General features: G+C 45.6%; 1 protein-coding gene and 1 non-coding gene across 2 annotated transcripts in view; both read left to right on the top strand.

Moving 5' to 3' along the window:
* The window catches only part of PELI2 (pellino E3 ubiquitin protein ligase family member 2), a 158548-nt gene that overhangs the window by 68019 nt on the left and 64248 nt on the right, over positions 1–26281 (top strand). The window contains exon 2 of the mRNA XM_060263161.1: positions 1937–2066. Coding sequence (XP_060119144.1) covers positions 1937–2066 — 130 coding nt within the window. The remainder of the gene's footprint in view (positions 1–1936; positions 2067–26281) is intronic.
* Positions 1199–1270, top strand: TRNAV-GAC (transfer RNA valine (anticodon GAC)). Its single transcript has one exon. It is a non-coding gene; the product is annotated as a tRNA-Val (tRNA).

The following is a 26281-nucleotide window of genomic DNA, read 5'->3' as shown; positions in this document are numbered from 1 at the left end:
CAGATATTTGAATAGAAGTATTTGATAAGCAAAATAATCAAGCAGATCAATGATCTGCTGAAGTTCAAAATAATCAATCAGCTGTAGTGTAGAATGTTATACTTAAAACTGAGGAAATTATTTTGATGGAGTAATGTTTGCAAAAACTTAGGGAAACTATGGCATGTACATTGTTTAAACTCACTGAAAATGTCAAGACAGTGTGCGTTTGCAATAAAAAAGGCCAACGCCATGCTGGGAATTATTAGGAAGGGAATTGAAAACAAATCAGCCAGTATCATAATGCCCCTGTATAAATCGATGGTGCGGTCTCATTTGGAGTACTGTGTGCAGTTCTGGTCGCCGCATCTCAAAAAGGATATTATAGCATTGGAGAAAGTCCAGAAAAGGGCAACTAGAATGATTAAAGGGCTGGAACACTTTCCCTATGAAGAAAGGTTGAAACGCTTGGGACTCTTTAGCTTGGAGAAACGTCGACTGCGGGGTGACATGATTGAGGTTTACAAGATAATGCATGGGATGGAGAAAGTAGAGAAAGAAGTACTTTTCTCCCTTTCTCACAATACAAGAACTCGTGGGCATTCGATGAAATTGCTGAGCAGACAGGTTAAAACGGATAAAAGGAAGTCCTTCTTCACCCAAAGGGTGATTAACATGTGGAATTCACTGCCACAGGAGGTGGTGGCGGCCACAAGCATAGTCACTTTCAAGAGGGCTTTAGATAAAAATATGGAGCAGAGGTCCATCAGTGGCTGTTAGCCACAGTGTGTGTGTGTGTGTGTGTGTATATATATATATATATATATTATTTTTTGCCACTGTGTGACACAGAGTGTTGGACTGGATGGGCCATTGGCCTGATCTAACATGGCTTCTCTTATGTTCTTAAACTTCAGATGAGTTTCTGGCTCAGGATAAACTTCCTGACAGTGAGAGCGGTTCCTCAGTGGAACAGGCTTCCTCAGGAAATGGTGGGCTCTCCTACTTTGGAGGTTTTTAAACAGAGACTAGATGGCCATCTGACAGCAATGCCGATCCTGTGAACTAAGGGCGGGAGGTATTTGTGAGTTTCCTGCATTGTGCAGGGGGTTGGACTTGATGACCCTGAGGGTCCCTGGCAGTTCTATGATTCTATGATCATGGCAGCCGACACAATTTCAGTATAAAATGATATTTGAAGGTGAATCAAAGTGTGTGAGGGGCTGTGGCTCAGTGGTAGAGCATCTGCTTGACGTGCAGAAGGTCCCAGGTTCAATCCCCGGTATCTCCAGTTAAAAGGCCCAGGCAGTAGGCGATGTGAAGACCTCTGAGACCTTGGAGAGCCGCTACCAGTCTGAGTAGACAATACTGACTTTGATGGACCAAGTCATATCATAGTTCTTGTATAAACCAAATAAAAAACTTTCTTGTTCACATAGTACTATCAATTGTTAGCACTGGCTGGCTTCAAGATGGCTTCTTGTGGGATGGGAGCTATCACGACCACCTCTTTGAAAGTGAAAGGTGAAGTATAAATAAAGCAAAGGAATAACTAAAATATGACCTCCTTTTTCAGTCAGTTCACTACACCTTGGACCCAGCTAGAAAAATCCCCTTTGCCTAGCTTGCTTGCTTCTCTTGGACTTGCAGAAATTCTGGGTATAGCGCTTGGAAAGTACACAGAATATGGTTGCTATACCGTCAGGAAGTTTGCTGAAGAGTAACCTACAGAGCCCTGAATTGCAGCCAGTTCTTCACATGATTTGGAATTTGTTTCTTCGCACTCTTTGGAATTATTATTTGTTGGCTAGGTCTCAGAAGTGAGCACTTTTTTTTTGCCGCAGGACATAAAGCTTTGTGCAGGCTTTACAGCTGCTTGACAGATCCACTTCCAACTCTTTCTCCCACTTTCCCCAAACAGCTTGAAAAAAAGCTTCTGTGTTTGCTCTTCTCCTAGATACAATGGCTCCCTTCCTAATGGTGACAGAGGGCGGCGGAAAAGCAGGTTTGCTCTCTATAAGCGACCCAAAGCCAACGGCGTCAAACCCAGCACTGTTCATGTGATTTCAACACCTCAAGCATCCAAGGTATGTGGCTGGCTCTCTGGGTTGGGAAGAGAATGCTGACCTTGCAGGTGGTGACTTGGCTACGTTTGTTGGTTTGCCATCTGCTTGTTCTTCTGTGATCCTGAAAGACGTGCCTGAAGATGTTCTTGGCTTGTCAGTTACGCGGGTGGTAGTAGTTATAAGGTGGGAGCCTGCAAAGAAATGAGGATGGGGGTGGTGCGGAGGCTGGTTTTTATTTATGTTTTTATATTTAAAAAAAAAGTCCTGCTTGAGGCAAAGGAGACCCCCCCTCCCCTCCCCACCCCAAACTACTTCTTCAGTAAGATTCAGTTTGGGGGTGTCAGCATAAGCTTGCTAGTAAGACTTCAGGCTGGAGTCGGATGCAAATGACAGTTTATGATCTGAGACAGTTCTTGACAGCTTCCCTCAGCAGGTGCGTACCGGTTCTGTCCAGAGCACTTGCGCCTATGCAGGATGACTCAGCGCTGTGTGCTGATTGGTGCTTGCGTATATGCGTATATAACTGGGAAGAGCTTGCACAGTGTATGCTCTGCTCTCAACCGTGGTGTCCGGCGAAGCACTTTGTTAAAGTGTATACCAGAACAACTATAAACTTGTAAATCTGTCAATAAATGTAAATAGTTAGCACAAGTCAGTGGGCTCTCTATTCTTAATCCTCACAAATACAGAGCATACCAGCGAATACGCCAACAGTGGGGACCTGAGCAGGCCAGTTTCTTCATCTGCCTGTCACTCCACTCCACCCATTCAAAGATAAGGAGCATACTCAGTCCTGGTTCAGCTGTTTTTATGAACATATATGAACATATGAAGCTGCCTTCTACTGAATCAGACCTTCGGTCCATCAAAGTCAGTATTGTCTACTCAGACTGGCAGCGGCTCTCCAGGGTTTCAAGCTGAGGTTTTCACACCTACTTGCCTGGACCCTTTTTTGGAGATGCCAGGGATTGAACCTGGGACCTTCTGCTTACCAAGCAGATGCTCTACGGCTGAGCCACTGTCCCTCCCCATTTATTTAACACAAACTGTTTAACCTGCAAGGATATGTTTTTCTGCCTTCTGAGGATGGCTTCTAAATATGTATGAAGCCCTGTCGTAATCTGTTGGAGGCCTGCATTGTGTTTGGGGTGAACCGGGCCTGTAAGACCGAACCATTTAAGCGCGTCTTCAATAGTTAAAAGAGCCCTGTGGTGCAGAGTGTTAAAGCTGCAGTACTGAAGTCCTAAGCTCTGCTCATGACCTGAGTTTGATCCCCGGCAGAAGCTGGGTTTTCAGGTAGCTGGTTCGAGGTTGACTCGGCCTTCCATCCTGCCGAGGTCGGTAAAACGAGTACCCAGCTTGCTGGGGGGAAAGTGTAGATAACAGGGGGAGGCAATGGCAAGCCACCCCGTAAGAAGTCTGCCATGAAAATGTTGTGAAAGCAATGTCATCCCAGAGTCGGAAACGACTGGCGCTTGCACAGGGGACCTTTCCTTTCCTTCAGTAGTTTAGGGGAGGTAGCACATGTCCCACAGCACTGACAATCCCACTGGACAAATACAGATATTCAGAAACATCAACCTGCATCTTGGATTTTATGGTTAAAATGTGTGGATTGATTTTATTGTATATTGTTTTAATATTCTATGTGGTTTTTAACTGTTGTTAGCCGCCCTGAGCCCATTAGGGGAGGGCGGGATATAAATTTGATAAAATAAACCTCACGGGTCACTTTAGAGTTTTTTATTGTTTGTTAATTTTTCTGCATGCTTCGGGAGTCCCCAGAGCATGCTGAAATTTCAGGTTCATTTGTAGGTGGGTTTCCTTTGCTGCATTGTTTTCATACACTCAGTCATAAAACTGGCGATTGGAGCATGTCTTGACATCTCCTAAGTTCTGAGTTGCCTAGGAGTTTCATTATGGTGCCTAGCATTTTTTTTTTTTTGTGGTAGCAAAAATGTGGTAGCGATAATTAGAAAATATGATCATACCTAACCCTGAAATAGGAATCTGGATCCTAAATTTTTAGATTGGCCTCTTGAATTCAAGAAAATATGTCCAGGGACCTATGAAGAATTGCAGCGTGTGTGTGTGTGTGTGTGTGTGTGTGCGTGTGCACGTGTGTGCAAAGTGCCATTAAGCCACTTCCTGTGAATTAATGTCTTCAAAATATCCTATGGTTAAAAGCCTTGCTCAAGTCTTGCAAACTGAGGGCCATGGCTTCCTTTATTGGGTCAATCCATCTCGTGTTGGGTCTTCCTCTTTTCTTGCTGCCTTCTGCTTTTCCTAGCATTATTGTCTTTTTCCCATTGACTCTTGTCTTCTCAAAATGTGACCAAAGTACAATAGCCTCAGTTTCATCATGCTAGCTTCTAGGGAGAGTCCAGGCTTGATTTGATGGAGAACACACTGGTTTGTCTTTCCGGCAGTCCAGAGTGCCTGTAAAACTTTTCCCCGTCACCTTGCAGTCAATTATCTTCCTGCAAGGTTTCTTCATTGTCCAGCTTTTGCACCCATCCATAGTAATGGGGAATACTTGGAATGAATTAAGTCGATCTGGGTCAACAGTGACACATCCCTACACTTGAGAATCTTTTTTTGCACAAATGCTCAGATCTCCCTCTCCCTCTTCTGTACCTTGTCAGTTTTGAGCAGGCCTGTTTCTCCATCGCTTCCTAGCCTTTCTGCCCTCCACCCTCCCACCCCAGTAAACCTTTGGTGTTTTCTGTCCTGGAGCATGTTCAGGCTTCATAAGCTGTTTTTGTTTAACACAAGCTGTTTAACCTACAAGGTGATGTTTTTCTGTCTGCTTAGGATGTCCCCTAAATATGTGTAAAGCCCCGTCTTTATCTGTTGGTGGCCTATTTTGTGATTGGTGTGAACCTCTCAGATTACTGCTGGAAATAATAATAATAATAATAATAATAATAATAATAGTAGTAGTAGTAATAATAGTAGTAATAATAATAATAATTGAAATGAAATGGGATTCAGAGGGTTCTTGTCACAGAACCTGTTTACACTGAACAGAACAGAAAATTCTGTTTATAGCTATTTTTTCTTTGGCAAATTTTGTGTGTATTTTCCCCTCTCTTATTGCCTACTTGAGCAGTTTTCTTCCTATTTATTTAACTCCCTAGAACAGGGGTGTCAAACATGTTGCCCAAGGGCAGAATCAGGCCCTCAGAGGGCTCCAGTCAGGCCCCTGAGTAACTGGCTGTCATCTGCTTCCTTCTCCCTCTCTCTTGCTTTCTTCTGCATAACAGTTTGCTTTGCCAGGCTTGCTCAGTTACACAGAAGCTACGGAGCAAAACCTCTGTTTTCTCTGTTGGCTGAGGCTCCTCCCTTGGGAAGGAAGGGGGGGGGAGGAGAGCTTGCTTTGCCAGGCTCTCTCAATTGCACAGCCCAGCTACTGAGCCAAGCTACTCTTCCTTCTATTGGCTGAGGCTCCTCCCTCTTCTGGTCCCCTGGGGAAAGAAGGAAAGAGCCAGAGCTTCCTTTGCCCAGTTCCCTGGATCTCATGGGAGAAATACCAAGAAAGCACCTTTAAGACTGAGCGCTAATGTTTTAAGGATGTTTTAAGGTTTTTTAAAAAATCTTTGTGTTTAACCGTGTCTTTTATAAAGTTTATAACTCTGCTACCTAATCATAAATAGGTACACACATGGCCTGGCCCAACCCAACATGATGGCCCGAGAAGGTCTTATTTATGTCTGATTTTGGCCCTCATAACAAATGAGTTGGACACCCCTGCCCTAGAAGCTAAAATGACTAAACTGAAGCTCTCATGCTTTGACCACATCATGGGAAGACAAGAGTCACTGGGAAAGACAACAATGCCAGGAATAGTTGAAGGGAGCAGGAAAAGAGGGAGACTCCACATGAGATGGATTGACTTCGTAAAGGCCCTGTTTGCAAGAGCTGAGCAAGGCTGTTTTCGATAGGGCATTTTGGAGGTCGTTAATTCATAGTGCCACCGTAAGTAGGGAGCAAGTTGACAGCATTTAACATACAACGCATTTGCTATAAGACAAGGATTGCCTGTGCCCTCTTCCAGAATTTTCTCTTGTAAATAGAACAGTTATTGGTACAGTGCCTGCCCTTCCACAGTTGTGACAAGCGCAGTCTCTTTATATCCAGAGCTAAAAGCCAGAAAACTTGGCTTGTCTGGTGACATCATCAAATTTGACATTGCCGGTTCAGATTACTAATTTGTCTAGCATGATTTGCTCTGATATATTAGGAATAAAGCAACATCTCTCCCCACCCCCACCCCCCCGCCGGTAATTTCCAATTCAGACTGTAAAACAAGATTCTGCACATACCGCTCAGTGATCAGGTTGCTGGGTAGGAACAGATGCAAAAGTTTGTTCAACTGCAGGGAACCTTTACTGAACAACACATTTTTAAATGTTTTGGATTTTTCCTTGCTTTTAGTCTATATTTCTGTCCTAGATACTAATTGCAGCTCTGGCAGAGCTCCGCAGTTCCCCAAGGCTGTTTTTTTTTCCTTTAAAAGCTCCAGGGTACTGTATTGTATAAGATATCAAGATATCATGTGTGTTTTCTCAGTATTTCTTTGGAAAAAAAAATAGGCTTCTTTGCTTTCCTTCAATATAATAAGACTTTCAAAGAGCTCAAATAATGGCAAAGGAATTACGTGATATTGAAAATAAAGGGCTGTGCTGTGTATGTGAAGAACACGCCAATAATTCCTGCCTAGAAAGAAAAGAGCTACTGGTGGTCTAAAGTCTGCCAGAATTTCATGAATTCAGGTGGAAGGGTAGCCAAATTTTCACAACCAGCAGAGCATTCTTTGTAGAAAACAAGTCTTTGTGGCATAATAGGAAATGATAGGGTATTTTTTAGTACTTCTGATGCAAGGAGAGCCGTTCCGGAAAAGCTCTTTTAACGTTTCAAGGACAGTAATAGAAACTTCAACTTTGATAGAAGAGAGAACAAAGTCAGCAGTGGGAAATTAACAGTCTTTCCTGACAATGTCTTTGGATAGTGCCCCTCTCTCCCTGGTCTGTGGACTGAGATTAGGCATGTATCTGGGTCTTATGTGAGAGCCAGTTTGGTGTTGTGGTTAAGTGTGCGGACTCTTATCTGGGAGAACCAGGTTTGATTCCCCACTCCCACACAGCTGCTGGAATGACCTTGGGTCAGCCATAGCTCTGGCAGAGGTTGTCCTTGAAAGGGCAGCTGCTGTGAGAGCCCTCTCAGCCCCACCCACCTCACAGGGTGTCTGTTGTGGGGGAGGACGGGAAAGGAGATTGTAGGCCACTCTGAGACTCTGTCCTTGGAAGGGCAGCTGCTGGGAGAGCCCTCTCAATCCCACCCACCTCACAGGGTGCCTGTTGTAGGGGGAGAAGATGTAGGAGATTGTAGCCGCTCTGAGTCTCTGATTCAGAGAGAAGGGCGGGTTATGAATCTGCAGTTGTGGTCGTCTTCCTCCTTCTTCTTTCTTCTCCTTTCTTCTTCCTCTCCTTTCTTCTTCTCTCTTTTTCTCTCTTCTTCTTCTTCCTCTTTCTCAATGGTGTTTAGGGCATCTGCAATGGATCTTTTGTTATCTCCCCCCCCCCCCCCGCAAAGTTCTTGTAACATTTCCTATAGGGTGAGTAGTGACTGGCCCCAGGACACTCAGTGAACTTCACAGCTGAGCTTTATGTGATTCAAGCACAGGTTTGCCTTGCAGTCAGCATTCTAACTACAACGTCACACTGTCATGTCAATACAAAGTGACAGGTGTATCGGGAAATCTTTCCCTCCATTGAGTTGTGGGATCTCCTTGGCTTTCTGTTTACTGAATTCGTTAGACCAATGTACACACTTCTTCTTGCTGTGTGCTGTGAGCGAAGTCGTATCACTACATGCCATAAAAGGGAATGTTGTCGAGAGGAAAGAGTGAAATGACAGTTAAAAGCAAAATGAAAGAAGATTAAAAACAGTCAAATCCGTAAGGCCGGGTTGCCCAGCGTGGTACCTATGGGTGCCATGTTGCCATCTAGTACTTCCCTTGGCATCCACCAAGCTTTCCAGAAAGGTGGCGAAGCTGTTGTAAGGCAGGACTTGTTACTGGCTGTCCTCATTCAAATGAAAGAGTTTTCTACTGGATAATCAGAATGACTGGCAACCACCTGGGCTGTCCTTAGACTGTGGTTCCATCTGCCCTTCAGGCTTTCATTCTTTACAGAAGGTGTGAGGAGGGAAGTTTTCCATTCAGCTCAGCCATTTGGGGATTGGCTCAGTCTCCTGTGTCAGCCATTTTGGGGGTGATACTACCCTCTCTTAAAATTCCCACAGGCTGGAAAAGCTTGGGGACCCCTGCTTAATGAAGTATTAAAATTGAATGAATATGTGGAAGTCGCTCTGTTCAGAAAGCCAGACTTTAACTTGAAAGGTCTGTATGTGTTAATGCAGAGGTGGGGAACCTCCGTCCCGAGGGCCATATACGGCCCGTGAGGTCACTTGGTGTGGCCCTCGGGGATTGCTGGACGGAACCGAGCCATGTGGCAGCCTCCTTGGGGCCTGGCTGGCCAGCGAGGATCATGGGGCCCAGCCGCACTGTGCAACAGCCTCCAAAGGGCCAACCAGGGATCCCAGGGCCCAGATGTACTGTGCGGCAGCCTCCCTGGGGCCTGGCTGGCCAGCCAGAATTGCTGCAGGGCTTGGAGAAGTTACTGTCACAGTTCAGTTTGCACTTGATTATCCCAGATGGTGTGGCCTAATATGCAAATGAGTGTGTGGCCTAATATGCTAATATTAGGGGATGTGGTCTAATATGCTACTGAGTTCCTGCTGGGCTTTTTCTACAAAAAAGCCCTGGACCTGTGCATTTGCCTAGGGTGGCAGGCCAGATGTGTGTGTGTGTGTGTGTGTGCCAGATTAGGCTCTCCCCACACTTCAAACAGAAAAACAATTATTTGCATTAATTTTGCTGGGCTGAATCATTCTCCCTTGGCAGAGCACTGTTGATAATTTTTTATGGCCCACGAATGATGTTATAAATATCCATTTGGCCCTTGGCAGAAAAAAAAGGTTCCCCACCCCTGTGTTAATGCCTTTGTTCCAGGAAAAAGTAGGAAGCTGTAGTGGGTAGAACAATACTTTGTAAATGATTTGTCAGATAAACATGTATAGCAGTTGTCTAAACAAATAAAAATGAACAAAATGCTGCAAACAGTGACTTCCAGACAAGTCCAAGATCCCTGTGAAACACCTGTGAGAATCCAATGATTTCTAGTTAAACCAGATTAGTGCGTAAATAACGGGAACACTGCTACATAATACATGTTTTGAACGTCCATTCGTTTTATTTGCATATCCGAATATTATCTGCCTTTTTTTGCAAAGCTAATATTATGCCAAATGGCAAAAACTTACCAAAACAATCAGAGAATATAAATACTTCAACTATCAGAAGAAGTATGAATAAAGAACACTTTTTTTCATCTCATAAGAACATAAGAGAAGCCATGTTGGATCAGGGCAATGGCCCATCCAGTCCAACACTCTGTGTCACACAGTGGCCAAAATTTTTTATATATATATATATACACACGCAGACACTGTGGCTAATAGCCACTGATGGACCTCTGCTCCATATTTTTATCTAAACCCCTCTTGAAGGTGGCTATACTTGTGGCCGCCACCACCTCCTGTGGCAGTGAATTCCACATGTTAATCACCCTTTGGGTGAAGAAGGACTTCCTTTTATCAGTTTTAACCTGTCTGCTCAGCAATTTCATCGAATGCCCACAAGTTCTTGTATTGTGAGAAAGGGAGAAAAGTACCTCTTTTTCTACTTTCTCCATCCCATGCATTATCTTGTAAACCTCTATCATGTCACCCCGCAGTTGACGTTTCTCCAAGCTAAAGAGTCCCAAGCGTTTCAACCTTTCTTCATAGGGAAAGTGGTTCCAGCCCTTTAATCATTCTAGTTGCCCTTTTCTGGACTTTCTCCAATGCTATAATATCCTTTTTGAGGTGCGGCGACCAGAACTGCACACAGTACTCCAAATGAGACCGCACCATCGATTTATACAGGGGCATTATGATACTGGCTGATTTGTTTTCAATCCCCTTCCTAATAATTCCCAGCATGGCGTTGGCCTTTTTTATTGCAAACGCACACTGTCTTGACATTTTCAGTGAGTCATCTACCACGACCCCAAGATCTCTCTCTTGGTCAGTCTCTGCCAGTTCACACCCCATCAACTTGTATTCTCCAGTGATGTCCACAGAAAAATTCCCAAAACATTTTGCAGATAGGCGTTGCCGTTGCCCTCTGGACCTCCTCTTTGGTGGAGGAAAGTGCTGTTGAGTCCCAGCCGACTTACGGTGGCCCCATCGGATTTTCAAGGCAAGGGACATTCTGAGGTGGTTTGTCATTGCCTGCCTCTGGACTCCCTCGCTAGTCTCCCATCCAAGTATTAACCAGGCCTGACCCTGCTTAGCTTCCAAGATCTGATGAGATCAGGGTAGTCCGGGCCATCCAGGTCAGGACTCACATCCTCCTTAGGAGTCATTAATTCTAGCTGTTGCGTCTCTGTCAGAAGGGTTAGGGTTAGGGGTGGCCAAACTTGCTTAACACAAGAGTCACGTAGAATAAATGTCAGAGGTATGAGAGCAACAAAACATGAACGTCAGATGTTTGAGAGCAGGAAGGAAGGAAGGAAAATAGATGGGGGAGGAGGGAGGAATGGAGAGATGGAAAGAAAACAACTTTACACACATTCTCTTGGCTTAGAGAAGTGGTTTAAAGAGACAAATGCCCTTTCCAAGCCAGCCAACAGGGCAGTGGGGGCTTTGAGAGCCACACAGTACGTGTGAAAGAGCCGCATGTGGTTCCTGAGCCACAGTCTGGGCACCCCTGGACTAGTAGGTGTCACTCCCAACAAAGTGTTGTTGCAGGGTTGGCGGAAGAACTTGGAAACAACAAAGGAGAGATGCACAGGTCTGTGAGAGGGCAATTTCCATAAGTGTGTCACTGAGGGATGGCGTGCCCTCTCAGGGACCTGAGAAACAAAAAACCAATCTGTGTTCTGATATGTATGTATGTATGTATGTATGGCAGCCCTGTGGCGCAGAGTGGTAAAGCAGCATACTGCAGTACTGTGGTCTGAACTCTCTGCTCACGACCTGAGTTCGATTCCGGCAGAAGCTGGATTCAGGTAGCCGGCCCAAGGTTGACTCAGCCTTCCATCCTTCTGAGGTCAGTCAAATGAGTCCCCAGCTTGCTGGGGGGAAAGTGTAAAAGACTGGGGAAGGCAATGGCAAATCACCCCGTAAAAAGTCTGCCATGAAAACATTGTGAAAGCAACGTCACCCCAGAGTCGGAAACGACTGGTGCTTGCACAGGGGACCTTTCCTTTCCATACACACACTATTTATAATCCCATTTCTCATCACCACATTCCTGATCAGACCAAATGGAAATATACTAAGACTCCTCCTCTTATATATAAAGTGAAAGTCCAAGCAGTAAATCAAAGTAGCTTGTGAAATGGAGGGTTCGTTCCAGGAAGAAAGTTGTAGAACGAACTGTAACAATCTAGCAAACAATGCGACTTCCAGGTAAATCCAACATTTCAGGATTAAACCCTTTTTCAGGAATTAATATCAATCCAAAATTCTAATATTACTCATCGAGGACCCAATTACAAAATTCCAACTCGAAAAGCTCACAGTGCTCAAAGTTTGGGTGATACCTGGGCATCTCTGTTCTTCATATGACTCTTTGGAGCCAGTTTGGTGTAGTGGTTAAGTGTGTGGACTGTTATCTGGGAGAACCAGGTTTGATTCCGCACTCCTCCACTTGCAGCTGCTGGAATGGCCTTGGATCAGCCATAGCTCTCGTAGGAGTTATCCTTGAAAGGGCAGCTGCTGTAAGAGCTCTCTCAGCCCCCCCCCCCACACCTCACAGGGTGTCTGTTGTGGGGGGCGGGGAATAAAGGAGATTGTGACCACTCTGAGATTCGGAGTAAAGGGCGGTAAATCCAATATCCTCCTCCTCCTCCTTGCAACTTTTCACTTTAGGTTGTGTGACACTGTCGATTCAGCTTTTTGAGCTTCACATATAACATTTTGAGGCTTTTGTATATCTGTATTCTCATATCAGCTGCCAGAGCTTAGAAATAAAGGCTGAATTTTACATTTCTAGATCCATTTCTTACTTGTACACGGGTTTTTTTCCTCATGTTACAAGGGGGAAATAGTGGAAATGCATCCAGTACAATATTTTCTGATAGCTGGATTTTGTAATGCCTTGATACTTGGCCGAAGGCCTATTGGCTTGCCTAAGGCACCTTGTTGCCTAAAAGAACGGCTTCGTCCTCATCACGTTTAGTACACCTTGAATTTAATATGCAGCATATTGGCTTTTGTTTTTAGACAATAAAAGCAAAACGTGAGATGGCAATTAAAATCCTTTACTGTTTTGCATTTCAGAACGTGGAACGAGATGCCAGGTTCAACGTAGCTCTTTTGCACTTTCTTTGAACCCTTATGAAAGAGCTTTTGTGCTTTTTAAATCGCTATGTAAGGTACTGCATCTGGACGTCTGCCCAGAGAGCAGCGATGAAATGGGTTGCAGCTAGTGCTCTTTCCTACATTGAAAGGATTTTAAAAACCTTTTTGGACTGCTTTTCTGGGAGCTTAAGCAGCCTGAAACAAAATGGTGACGGCTAGGAATGATTTTTGCATGTACCGGAGTAACATGGCTTCCTAACTCCCGCTGGAAAAGTGTGAGGATTCTTGCTTTGTACCAGCTTGACATTAAACCACCCCCACCCCTCAAAACACCCTTGGTTCTGCTACAATATTAGGCTTCGGAATACATAAAATCTTGAGATACAGTGACATTCTGTCCTTGCAGCCCATCTGGTCTCAGGGCACACGATGCGGCACCCTTGGTGAAGCTAAGCAGACCTGGTCAGTGCCTGGATGGAAAAACTCTTGAAGCACAACACTGCCGAATTGAATTCCATGATGGAAGGAATTATAGAATCATAGAGCTGGAAGGGACCTCCAGGGTCATCTAGTCCAATCCCCTGCACAGTGCAGGAAACTCACAAACACCTCCCCCTAAATTCACAGGATCCTTGCTGCTGTCAGATGGCCCTCTAGCCTCTGTTTCAAAACCTCCAAGGAAGGAGAGCCCACCATCTCCTGAGGAGGCCTGTTCCACTGAGGAACTGCTCTAAACTCACAAAGACCTCCCCCTAACTTCACAGGATCTTCATTGCTGTCAGATGGCCCTCTAGCCTCTGTTTAAGAACCTCCAAGGAAGGAGAGCCCACCACCTCACGAGGAGGAAGCCTGTTCCACTGAAGAACTGCTCTAAACTCACAGTTACCACCCCCTAACTTCACAGGATCTTCATTGCTGTCAGATGGCCCTCTAGCCTCTGTTTCTAAACCTCCAAGGAAGGAGAGCCCACCATCTCCTGAGGAGGCCTGTTCCACTGAGGAACTGCTCTAAACTCACAGACACCTCCCCCTAAATTCACAGGATCTTCATTGCTGTCAGGTGGCCATCTAGCCTCTGTTTCTAAACCTCCAAGGAAGGAGAGCCCACCATCTCCTGAGGAGGCCTGTTCCACTGAGGAACTGCTCTAAACTCACAGACACCTCCCCCTAAATTCACAGGATCTTCATTGCTGTCAGGTGGCCATCTAGCCTCTGTTTCTAAACCTCCAAGGAAGGAGAGCCCACCATCTCCTGAGGAGGCCTGTTCCACTGAGGAACTGCTCTAAAGGTCAGGAAGTTCTTCCTAATGGAAGGCTGGATACAAATGTAACCAGGATGTTGTGCACAGAATGCCAGTAAAGTCGTGTTTTTCTAAATATCTTTGTGATGCTAATTTTTAAAAATATATTTTATTTATGTTATTTATCATCAGCCATTCTCACTTGGAACTCAAGGCAGATTTACACCAAGAGAGCCGGTTTGGTGTAGTGGTTAAGTGTGGGGACTCTTATCTGGGAGAACTGGGTTTGATTCCCCACCCCTCCACTTGCAGCTGCTGGAATGGCCTTGGGTTAGCCATAGCTCTGGCAGAGGTTGTCCTTGAAAGGGCAGCTGCTGTGAGAGCCCTCTCAGCCCCACCCACCTCACAGGGGGGAGAAGCTATAGGAGATTGTGACCACTCTGAGTCTCTGATTCAGAGAGAACAGTGGGGTATAAATCAGCAGTCTTCTTCTTCCTCTTTGCAGTCAACAGGATGCGGACGTTCAGTAAACAAAGCAATAGGTTAGGGCTGTAGAACAAACCTGAAGTCTAAAAACAGGACTGAAGCAAAGCATAAATATTAGCACGACTCATTAAGATGTGCAGAATTCCCCAGCAGGAGCCTAGTTTCAGCAAGCTACACACAGTAGTGTGTAGACCACAGTTGCCAGTAATGTTTTCCAAGTGACTTTCGTGAATCATCTAGTACAGTGCAACTCTATTGCCTGTGTAGAAAAGCCCTCTTGAATAATTCAGTTGTGCATAGTTTGTGGGAAGTCAAGAGAACGTTCCTGACCTCCTCAGGCGAGCCATTCGTTAAGCTGGGGCCACAGCAAAGAAGATATGTGAACTGTTCGTCTGTTAAGCTGGTTTTTTTAAAAGTGTGACTGTTACACATCAGTTGCACATCAGTAAGCGAGCGTTTCAATTCCCAGTCAGGAGTTTTAAGTTGAAAGCTGGTTTCCTTCTTCCTTTTAAACAATTTTATTGATAACATATGGTTACAATGTTTAATTATGTCCTTACTATCTCTAACCCATATGATATTTTCAGTCCCCCCTCCCTCCATTACTAGACTTCTGCCGAGGTTATATACTTAAGTTCAAATATAAAGGTACCCTTAACCAATCAAAGTTCAATGTCTTTCTTTTCTCAAATTCATATTAAGAAATTGTCCGATGTCTTTTTACATTCCACTCTTGCTCTATATATTCTCTAAATTTCTTCCACTCCTTTTTAAACACGTCCAAATCATAGTCTCTTAAAGTTCTTGTTAACTTGTCCATCTCACGCCACGATAAAACTTTCACGATCCAGTCCCATTTCTCTGGTATTTTTTCTTGCTTCCACAACTGCGCATACAATGTCCTAGCAGCTGAGAGCAAATACCAAATTAAAGTCCTATCTTCTTTTAAAAAATTTTCTATTTGTAATCCTAGCAGAAAAGTCTCTGCAACTTTCTTAAAGTCATATCCCAAAATTTTAGAAATTTCTTGTTGTAAAAGCTGGTTTCGTTCTTTATGTCAGTTGGTTGGTTCAAATAAAAAGAAATTCGTTCATGCTGTTCTGATTTCCACAAAACTTTACATTCCAATCAAGGGAGACCCATTTCTGTGTTTCATGTGGCACCCCGCTGTGCAAATTTTCTGGACAATTCCACTTCAGACCCATACCTGAAAACAGAGATAGATTAAATGTTCAGAAGTCTGTGATCTAATCTGAAACAATAGTGAACCTAGGTCATCTACCAAGTAGCTCTGGAACTTTTTAATATAGGATCTGTGGAATTGTTCTAGAACAGGGGTGTCAAACTCATTTCTTATGAGGGCCAAATCTGACATAAATGAGGCCGGGCCGTGTCGGGCCGGGCCCATGCGCGTACCTATTCAAAATTAATTAGCAGAGATATAAATGTTGTAAAGGACACAGACAAACACAATTAAAGACTTTAAAAAAAATAAAAATAAAACTTGCGTAAAACATTAGCACTCGTTGGTCTTAAAGATACATTCTTTGTATTTCTCCCATTGGACCCAGGGAAGTGGGCAAAGGAAACTCTGGCTCTTTCTCTCCCTCCCCAGGGGACCAGGAGGGGGAGGAGCCTCAATCAATGGAGAAAATAGAGGTTTTGCTCTGTAGTTCCTGTGCGATTGAGCAAGCCTTGCAAAGCAGAGCGGGAGAAGGAAGCAGACTAGAGCCAGTTGCTTGGGGGCCTGATTTGGCCCCCAGGCTGCATGTTTGACACCCCTGATATGGAAGAGATTATACCATTTACAATCCAGCCATTTTATGTTGCTTAAAACCTTGCACTGACATTGCCCAAGGAGCAGAGCACAGTTAATTGCTTATCTTGTAAATAGCCTTTCGTCTGCATCTACCAGGCTGGTAATCTGGTGGAAGTTGGACGAGTGTTCCTTACAGGCCACAAATAGGCCACAGATGACTTACATGGGATGTCCAGCAAGCTGGCTGGTGATTTCTGCAGGCTTCCTTTAAGGCCGTTACAAAATACTGTCAAACGGGAGAAGAGAGGCTAAAAGAGCTATCCTGCCTTGAGTCCTTTTAAGTTGACCACCCCCCTCCAAAAAAAAAGATTACTGAAACCCAGCCATCATTTGTGTAAGAGGAGGAAATGACTCCCAGCTGTTGGATTCAAATGTTCACAGTCCCTGTGGACTTGGGTTGCTTTAAGAACGTAAGAGAAGCCATGTTGGATCAGGCCAATGGCCCATCCAGTCCAACACTCTGTATCACACAGTGATACATATATATATATATATATATATATATATATATATATATATATATATATATATATATATATATATATATAAATTTTTGGCCACTGTGTGATATAGAGTGTTGGACTGGATGGGCCATTGGCCTGATCCAACATGGCTTCTCTTATGTTCTTATGTGTGACACAGAGTGTTGGACTGGATGGGCCATTGGCCTGACCCAACATGGCTTCTCTTATGTTCTTATGTGTGACACAGAGTGTTGGACTGGATGGGCCATTGGCCTGACCCAACATGGCTTCTCTTATGTTCTTATGTGTGACACAGAGTGTTGGACTGGATGGGCCATTGGCCTGATCCAACATGGCTTCTCTTATGTTCTTAAAGCAACCCAAAGTCCACAGGGACTGTGAACATTTGAATCCAACAGCTGGGATTCACACACACACACACACACACACACACATATATATATATATACACACACACACTGTGGCTAATAGCCACTGATGGACCTCTGCTCCATATTTTTATCTAACCCCCTCTTGAAGCTGGCTATTCTTGTTTGCATAGCTTTGCATATGCTTTGCATTATGACTTGGACGCTTTTATTTAAAGCAATGGTAAAGCCTTAAATAGCCCAGATGTGCTGGTTGCAGCCGCTCTGCAAAAGCAAATGCAGTCCGGAATATTTATAAATTTATAAATAGTTAATGATAAATGGCGAGCGAAATAGTGGGTGGTGTTTCATAATAGGTTATGTAAAAGCTTTATAGTTGCTGAGCGGAGAGCGGCTTGTCATGCACCGACGAAGGAGGCGCAGGCTCGCTCTTCAGAGTACCTAATTCTTTTCTTTATCTTCCTCGGAAAGATCTTGTTGTACAAGCGGCTGCTGCAGGTGACGCCGTATTTGGTTAACATGGCTTTTTTAATCCTCTGCTTTGCCAAGCAATCTGCGAAGGAACTTTGCCTTCGTTTCTTTCTCCGCTTTGAAAAAGAAAAGCAGTTTGGCTTCTCCGGTTACTTTTTTTAGTTAGTCGCTGGTCCCTCACTCCTCTTTCTAAGCAGCTTCTGGTAAGTTAGCCGAGGAAGCACCTGTTGTCCTGATCCAGTTTCATGCTGATATAGGGCAGCACCGAGTGCAGGTATGATTATCTCCGCAAGGCTACTGAGAGTGCAGTCACGTGGCAGTCTCTCCTGTTGTGCTTGGCCAGGTCAGAGGAGGAGGAGAGTAGGTTTTTATACCCCACTTTCCTCTGCTTTAAATCTCAAAGCGGTTTACAACAAGATTCTCTTCCTCACCCCACAGCAGGGACCTTGTACATAGGTGGGGCTGAGAGAGTTCTGAGAGAACAGTGACTGGCCCAAGGTCTCCCAGCAGGCTTCATGTGAAAGAGGGATTCAAACCTGATTCTCCAGATCAGAGTCTGCCACATCGGAGGGAGCAAAGGGGTAGCAAAATTCCTCTTTATAGGTACAGTTATGCCACCCCCTTACCCCTTTTTAGTACGGAGGGGGAAATCTGGGTCTTTGTGGACACATTTGCCACGCTCCAGAGGTGATTTAGAGGGGGTTTTTGTTCAGTAACGCTTAGGGTTGGTAATCTCCAATCATGGTCTGAAGATTTCCCAGAATTACAACTGATCTCCAAATAACCGATCGTTAAAAAAAGATAAGTAGTCCCCTGTGCAAACACCAGTTGTTTCCGACTCTGGGGTGACGTCGCATCACGGCATTTTCACGGCAGACTTTTTACAGGGTGGTTTGCCACTGCCTTCCCCAGTCATATACACTTTCCCCCCCAGCAAGCTGGGGACTCATTTGACCGACCTCGGAAGGATGAAAGGCTGAGTCAACCTTAATACGGCTACCTGAACCCAGCTTCCGCCGGGATCAAACTCAGGTTGTGAGCAAAGAGCTCGGACTGCAGGGCTGCAGCTTTACCAATCTGCGCCACGGGGCTCCTGTTTTCATTACCCCTACAGAAAATGGCTCCTTCGGAGGGCGGACTCTGTGACATTTTACCCCGCTGAGGTCCCTCCTCTCCTTCAACTCCACCATCCCTAGACTCCACCTCCAAGTTTTCAGAAATTTTCCCACCTGGAGATGGAAATCCTAGTAATACCCTGGTCCATTCCTTTAATCTTCCACATTGGTAGGCAGATATCCTACCATTCCCGTTGCATATCCTAAGTATGACTTAACAAAATCATGGTTGCACAGTGGGCTGGGGAGGCAAGCGAGTTCATTTGTTCCATTTTTCATACTGCCTGACACATACTTCCGTTTGAGGTCCCTAACCCCGTGTGTGTGTGTGTACCTCTGCTTGGCGGAAACTTCTCTTGTTGCCTGGTGTTGATAGCTAACAGGCCAAATTCCAGGAAGGCAGGGCAGTTCAGCTTTCTATTTAAGCTGCTGCAAAGCTGGCGATGGAAGCCGCTTGTGGACTGTATTATCTGCAAGTGTCAACCGGGCCCTGTTCAGTGGATTGACAGTAAATCATGAATGTTCCTTGTTTGCATTAGTGAGTCTCCTCAGATTGCAATCTGGAGGAAATGAGACAGGGAGCAGGAACCAAGGAAACAAGATGCAAGATTAGCCTTCTTTTATTCTTCTCCCCTGCCACGAGGTTTTGCGGCAAGCTGCGGTTGGGTTGAACGCATGGAGTTGCCTTATACTGAGCCATCCCATTGGTCCATCGGGGTCAATATTTTCTCCTCTGCCTGTCAGGGTCTCTCGCATCACTGTCTGCGTGACCCTTCTAGCTGGAAGTGCTGGGGATGGAACCTGCGTGCAGAACTGATGCTCTACAGCTCAATTCCCATCAGTGCTGGATGAAACCCTGCGGAGGCCCCTATGCAGTCAAAGTCTCAGGGGCCCCCGTGCAAATTATCTCCGTCTCAGAATGCCCACTCCTCCACCTGCAGCCTACAGGCATCCTCTCAAAAGCCCCTTTGACAAAGCTGCGGGGGAGAGGCAGAGGCAAACTCGGCGATGACGCCAGCACCAGCCACACTAGGCAAGCTGGGCAAAGAGCGGCTCAGTTGCTGGCTGCATGTGCAGGCTGGGAGGGCTGCAAGCAGGAAGGTAACCAGGGAGAAAAGCCAGCCTGGGGCTCCTAAAGGCGTGGGGGCCCATAGGCCCGTGCCTACTTGGCCTAAACGTTAATCTGGCCCCGATTCCCATGTCTTATTTGCGCAAGTCTGCTAAGCCCAGGACTCTGTTGCCGTTGATCTGTGTACATATAAGGTAAAGGAATTGCACAAAACAAAAAAAAAAACACAAGAACTTGTGGTTCTGTATGAAGTATTTTTATGTGTCATCTCTCTGCTCTGGCCTGATCAAGAAATAGAATGCAGAATTAGAGTATATAGATAGGAGTTATAATCTATCCTCTTTAAAAAGCGATGCATGGTGGTTAACGTGCCGGAGTGGGATCTGGGACACCCAGCTTTGAAACCCCCCGCATTGCTGCAGAAGTTTACAGGGCTTGGGCCAGTTGCATGCGCTCAGCCTAACCTTCCACATAGAGCGTGACAATGGAAATGGAAGAAAAGGACGATGGAAGCAAATGGCCGATGGAAGAAAAGGACGATGGAAGCAAATGGCCGATGGAAGCCCCTTTGGCTTCCCACTGAGGAAAACGGAAGGCCGGAAATGAAGTCCATTCATCTTGAATGACTGGGCTCACGGGCTGTGGAGCTGTGTCCCTTGGGTACATGCTTCTGTCCCCCACATCCATGGTCATAACATAGCCATGCTGTACTTGGTCGTTACACTGTAGGGAAAAACGAGTCCCGTCTTGCACTTCACGGGCTGGCTGGCATCGCTAATGGGGACTTCTACAGGAGTGAGTGTGTGAGAGGACATGCTTGTGCAGAGGAGAGCGCCACCTCCCCAGCTCATCCTTACACAGACTGCTTGTCTTCCCTACATGCCCCAACTCTCACGGTTGAGTGCACAGTAAAATTTTCATTATAAAAATGTTTCACATGTTGAATAAAAAGAGTTTTTCAAGTATATTAGAACGGTCAAGGTTAAGCAGCGTCTCCTGCCTGCAACAGGGTGTGACTCAGTCGTGTGAGGCAGAAAAAAGACGACTTCGGGACGATTACCAGTAAATTGAACAGTTAGATGCGAGTCCAGTAGCCGCTTAAAGGCCGACAAGATTTTCAGGTATAAGCTTTGAAGAGTCATCTGGCAAAGGGAGCTTTGGTTCTTGAGAATTTATAACCCCAAAGACTAGTTGGTCTCTAAGGCACTGCTGGATTCTACTGCAGACCCATTGAGCCCCAGAGAGCGCTGAGGTCAGCAGGGAAGAACCAGCTGAATGTCTCCGGGCCAAGGGAGGCCAGATTGAAGACCACCCGGGATCAGGCCTTCTCAATTGCAGCCCCACTATTATGGAATCAACTCCCGGAAGAGGTACGGGCCCTGCGATGCTTAGATCAATTCCGCAGGGCCTGTTGTAAGACTTACCGCTTTAAAACAGCCTTCACCTAATGCTGAGCTAAGGAAATGCTGCTGGATATGTTTTTAGCCACAGAATGTATTAAAGATCGAAGTTATAGCACCACAATTAATTAATTTTAATACAATTTGTAAATGGTTTTATGTCGATTTTATAACTATAAATGTAAGTACTATGTATAATTTTATAATTTTATTGTACTGGATTCATATGTTGTGAGCCGCCCTGAGCCTGCTCTTGCGGGGAGGGCGGGATACAAATAAAAAGTATTATTATTATTATAGACCTACCCTCTGAAATCCAAAATAGTAATAAAAATTGCTACAACAGCGCCAATTGGAATTCAGTAAGAATTATGTGTTTAAGCAAATGCTATGTTCTTACACCTGTGTAATACAGAAAACATTCACACAATCATACAATTAATTTAGAATAATTCAATGACTACAAGAGAGTTCAAAGTTCTTAAGACTCACAAAATCCACACAGCGGCATAAAATATCCTGAATTCCACAGATCATTGCAGCTCATTAATCACCTACTGCTTCCAGAAAGGGTAAGATGTGATTCCTATATGGAGACAGAGTAAAAATGTGAATTTCATAGTGCATAGTAATTAATATTTTTAATATGTTTCAGTTCACTGAAAAAAAGTGTACTGGAATGAGATTATTATCCGGAAATCTCATGTGAACTTTGTGAATGAACTTTGTTGATCTTTGTGAATCAATTTTGTGAACGTTGTGGATTTTATGAATTTATGATATTGTGAATCACTTTAACTTGTATGGATTTTGTGAATCTTACGACTTTTGAACTCTCTTGCGATTATTGAATTATTCTGCATTAAGAACATAGGAGAAGCCATGTTGGATCAGGCCAATGGCCCATCCAGTCCAACGCTCTGTGTCACACATAAGAACATAAGAGAAGCCATGTTGGATCAGGCCAATGGCCCATCCAGTCCAACGCTCTGTGTCACACAGTGGCCAAAAAACTCAGGTACCATCAGGAAGTCCATTATTGGGGCCGGGACACTAGAAACCCTCCCACTGTCCCCCCCGCCCCAGGCACCAAGAATACATAGCATCACTTTCCCAGACAGAGCGTTCCAACAATACACTGAATGTTTTCTGTATTATATGGATGTAAGAACATATTATAGTATTTGTAATTGTAATTGAATTATAGAATTCCAATTGATGCTATTGCAGCAATTTGTATTAATATTTTGCTCTATGTGCTGTAATTTTCAATACTTATTACCTTCTAAAATTAGCAAATTGAAACATTCTAGACGAGTCTTTCTACAACATTCTGCCGAACTTACCTACCAAGTTTCATTGTAATGCCTTGATGAGAGTCTATGTAGTGTATTTATTTATTTTATTCATTTATTTACTTTCCATTTATATCCCGCCCATTTCAAATGGACTCAGTTGGCCCCTTTCCTGGAGCGCGACAACTTAGCAAAGGCTAAGGGGCCTGGATTCCTGCCGATTTGCAGGAGGGCCGACCTGGGGCGTCTTCGGAGTGGAGCCAACAAGACCTGTAGCTGGCTTGTGTGGATCTCCCTATCACAGCCGCCATATCGCGTCTTTGAGGAAAGCGCACCAAAGCGGCTAGTGGATTGGATGACAGTGCACTTGTGAAGGAGAGGCTTCCAGAGCCTGGAAGGTCATGCCACTTCGTCTGGTATTTCCTGGGTGGTGAGCTGTGCAGCCGACAGGCTTATTTTCAGTGTATTTATTATGGCTGCCACTGCGGCCTTGGCTCCCTCTGCGCCCACCTCGCAAGGAGACCAAATGCCCATTGCTCCTGTCCCATTGCAAGGCAATACAGCCCCAGTGACCCTTAGATAGACAGATCCTCAGCCATATAGGACTTTAAAGGTTAATACCAGAACTTTGAAATGGACTTGGAGCACAATAGGCAGCCAGTGCAGCTCTTTCAGCACTGGTTGAATGTGCTCCCATCTCGGGAATCCCTTTAACAACCGTGCTGCAGCATTCTGCACTAGGTGTAGTCTCCGAGTCAGAGTCAAGGGCAGCCCCATGTAGAGGGCATTACAGTAGTCTATTCTCGAGGTGACCATAGCATGGATCACCATTGCTAAGTCGCAGTGCTCCAGAAAAGGGGTCAACTGTCGTAACTGCTGCAGATGGAAAAAGGCAGACTTGGCAGTGGTTGCTACCTGGGCCTCCATAGACAAGGAGGACTCCAGGAGCACTCCCAGGCTCTTGACCTTGGGGGCCGAAATTAGTGGCACCCCATCAAAAGCCGGCAAGGGGATCTCCCTTCCTGGGCCACCGCAGGCTCAGATAGAGAACATCCGTCTTTGTCCAATTCAACTTCAGTCGACTCGGCCTGAGCCAAGATGCCACGGCTTGTAATGCCAGGTCTAAGTTGTCTGGGACGCAGCCAGATCGGCCACCCATCAATAGATAGAGCTGGATGTCATCCGCATATTGGTGACACCCCAGCCCATATCTCCTGGCAATCTGGTCAAGGGGGCTCATGTAGATGTTAAATAACCTCGGGGCCAGAACTGCCCCTTGCGGCACACCACATATGAGTGGGTGCCTCCGGGACGATTCTTCCCCTATCACCACCCGTTGTCCCCAACCTTGGAGGAAAGAGGCCAGCCGTTGCAAGGCAGACTCCCGAATCCCCACCTCGGCGAGGCGGCTAGACCGTAGCTGGTGGTCAAGCGTGTCAAATGCGGCTGACGGATCTAACAACAGCAGCACCGCATGAGCAGTGTAGCAGTTAAAAGTATCAAGCTAGGATATGAGCAAGATTAACTGGACCAAGGTCGCTTTGCTGTGGAAGCCTGCCCAGGGAGCCTGGTCCAGTTACTCTCTCTCAGCCAAAATGTCCTCAGAAGGTGGTTATTGAGAAGATACAGTGGGGGAGAGGACAGTGTTGCGATCTGCTTTTGGTCCCCATTGGGCGGGGGTAAATAATAAACGGGGTGTCAAAATAGTTATCTGCTCTAAATCTTTCCTGGTTTGCTTGATAAGAAGGTAGGGATGAGCTAGCAAGCATACTGGAAACATGAGGTTTGTATCATGAGCGGGCATTAGTTTTCATTCCAGTATCTTAATGGCACAATTAACTCACCCATTTGGCATGCGCTGTAAGCGAAACAGAAGGCTTCCATTCGCACAGCCAAATGCACCCATAACACCTCCTTTTGCATGTGCTTTATTTTGTATAAACTTGCTTCATTTGGACAAGTTTCTCTGAACCAGATATTCAGATGCGGCAGCTGAAGAAGGGAGTGTGTTTTGCTGCTCCCTGACCAAGGTAATAGAACGGTAGGCATGAAAGCCGGCGTGGTGACTTCCGTTTCAAAAGAGAATTGGCTACAGATGATTTGACTCATGACTAGGACAGGAGCTGTGGGAATGACTTGACCGGAGTAACGCTGAGAGTTAAAAGCGGGATGTGTTCTTCTCTAAGATGCTAGGCAGTCTATTGCTGTTCATTCATTCGATGAGCTGCCACTCCCCGGAGGCAGAACTCCCAGCCGTGCAGCCTCTTTAGAAGCTTATGAGGTCCTGTGCAGTTCCAGAAGGATCCTTTTACATTTATCTCTGTATCGGGTCGGGCTGACAGGCCTCCCACTGTGGCAGCCCCAGCTGCCCCCAGCTGTGCAGCAGAATTATTTTTTTTTTTTAAAGTCAGTCCCCTGCATCGCCACATCACTTTCAGGGGAAAGTTGAAAGTGACACACAGGGTTTTACCATAGCGTTTCTAGTGCTTCCTAGAGCTACCCAGCATCACTGCAGGGTTTCCTCCTAAATGACGTTGCAGCAGAGAGGATGTTGTGTACTTTTCTCCCCTTCTCACAGAACGAGAACTCGTGGGCCCTCAATAAAATTGCTGAGCGGTCGGGTTAGAATGGATGGAAGGAAATACTTTTTCATCCAAAGGGTGATTAACACATGGCATTCACTGCCACAGGAGGTGGCGGCAGCTACAAGCATAGCCAGCTTCAGGAGGGGGTTGGATAAACATATGGAGCAGAGGTCCATCAGTGGCTTTAGCCACAGCGTATTGTTGGAACTCTCTGAACTTTTTCACACAGCCTATGTATTCTGGTATGGAAGCTGGTCAGTTACTGAACAGTAACGGGTTTCTGCTGGCATTTCAGACAGACCCGACTCAGTAACTGGCTGCTACCGGAATTCTGTCACCTTTTCACACAGTCCCGCGGCTGTCCCGGTAGTGAGCCATCCCTGAGTCGTTACTAACAAAGAGCAGCTTCTTCCAGTTTTCAACCCCTCCTTCCCGGGTTGAAATCTGTATAGGGCACTGTGTGAAATGTCCAGTATCTAATCCGGGAGCAGTTTTCGTGCCCTTTTCCGGGCACGCGATCTCCGTCTTTTTTTTTTTTTTTTTTGGAACGTCGGGCTAAGATCACTATAGCGCTGTAGCGCTATAGCGACGTATCAAAACAGCATCACCATAGGGATGCCTGGGTTCCATTAAGATGCCAGAGATCGCCGCCCGCTGAAACTTGGTAACTTATCTCAATGGAGCCTAGCCATCTCTATGGTGGTGCTGTTGTGATATGTCGCTATAGCGCTACAGCGCTATAGCAATCTTAGCCCGACGTTCCCCCCCCCCCAAAAAAAGACGGAGATCGCGTGCCAGCAGGGGAAAACGGCTGGCATTGGTGGAAGCGAGATAAAAGCGGAACAGTGTGAAATGGCTTGCTTCAATCACGGAACCCTACTGGGAAAAAAAAACGTGTCTGAAAAACTCCCATCCCTGTCTCGGATTACTGCAAGGCAGCACAATACCGACTCCCTTCCAGTTTCCACCGGTAAGTGTGAAAAGGCCTTCTGTCTGGGGCAGTGATGCTCTGTCTTCTTGGTGCTTGGGAGGGGCAACAGTGGGAGGACTTCTAGTGTCCTGGCCCCACTGATGGACCTCCTGATGGTGCCTGGGTTTTTTTGGCCACTGTGTGACACAGACTGCTGGAGGTGGGTGGGCTGTTGGCCTGATCCAACATGGCTTCTCTTATGTTCTCCCCGTGTCCACACCTGCAGCCCTTCCACCAGATGTCAGGCTGTGCCTGGCGACCCTAATATCAGTGGCTAGCACGAATTTGGGGCATCAAAAAAAGAGGTTTGGCTCCAGGATGTAGGGTTAGCTCATACACAGTTTGCCAGTTCCATGTCAGGAATGTCGACTGCTTTTAGCCCTGGTGGGGAGAATTAGAGGCAGCAAAATGTATGCAGAGTTAATATTGTATTTCTTTGTTTTGGCCATTTAACCTCTCAG

This window comes from Heteronotia binoei, chromosome 21, assembly GCF_032191835.1.
Source record: "Heteronotia binoei isolate CCM8104 ecotype False Entrance Well chromosome 21, APGP_CSIRO_Hbin_v1, whole genome shotgun sequence".
Lineage (NCBI taxonomy): Eukaryota > Metazoa > Chordata > Lepidosauria > Squamata > Gekkonidae > Heteronotia > Heteronotia binoei.
Note: the sequence above shows the minus strand (reverse complement) of the source record. Positions and strands in the feature narration are given on the sequence as shown.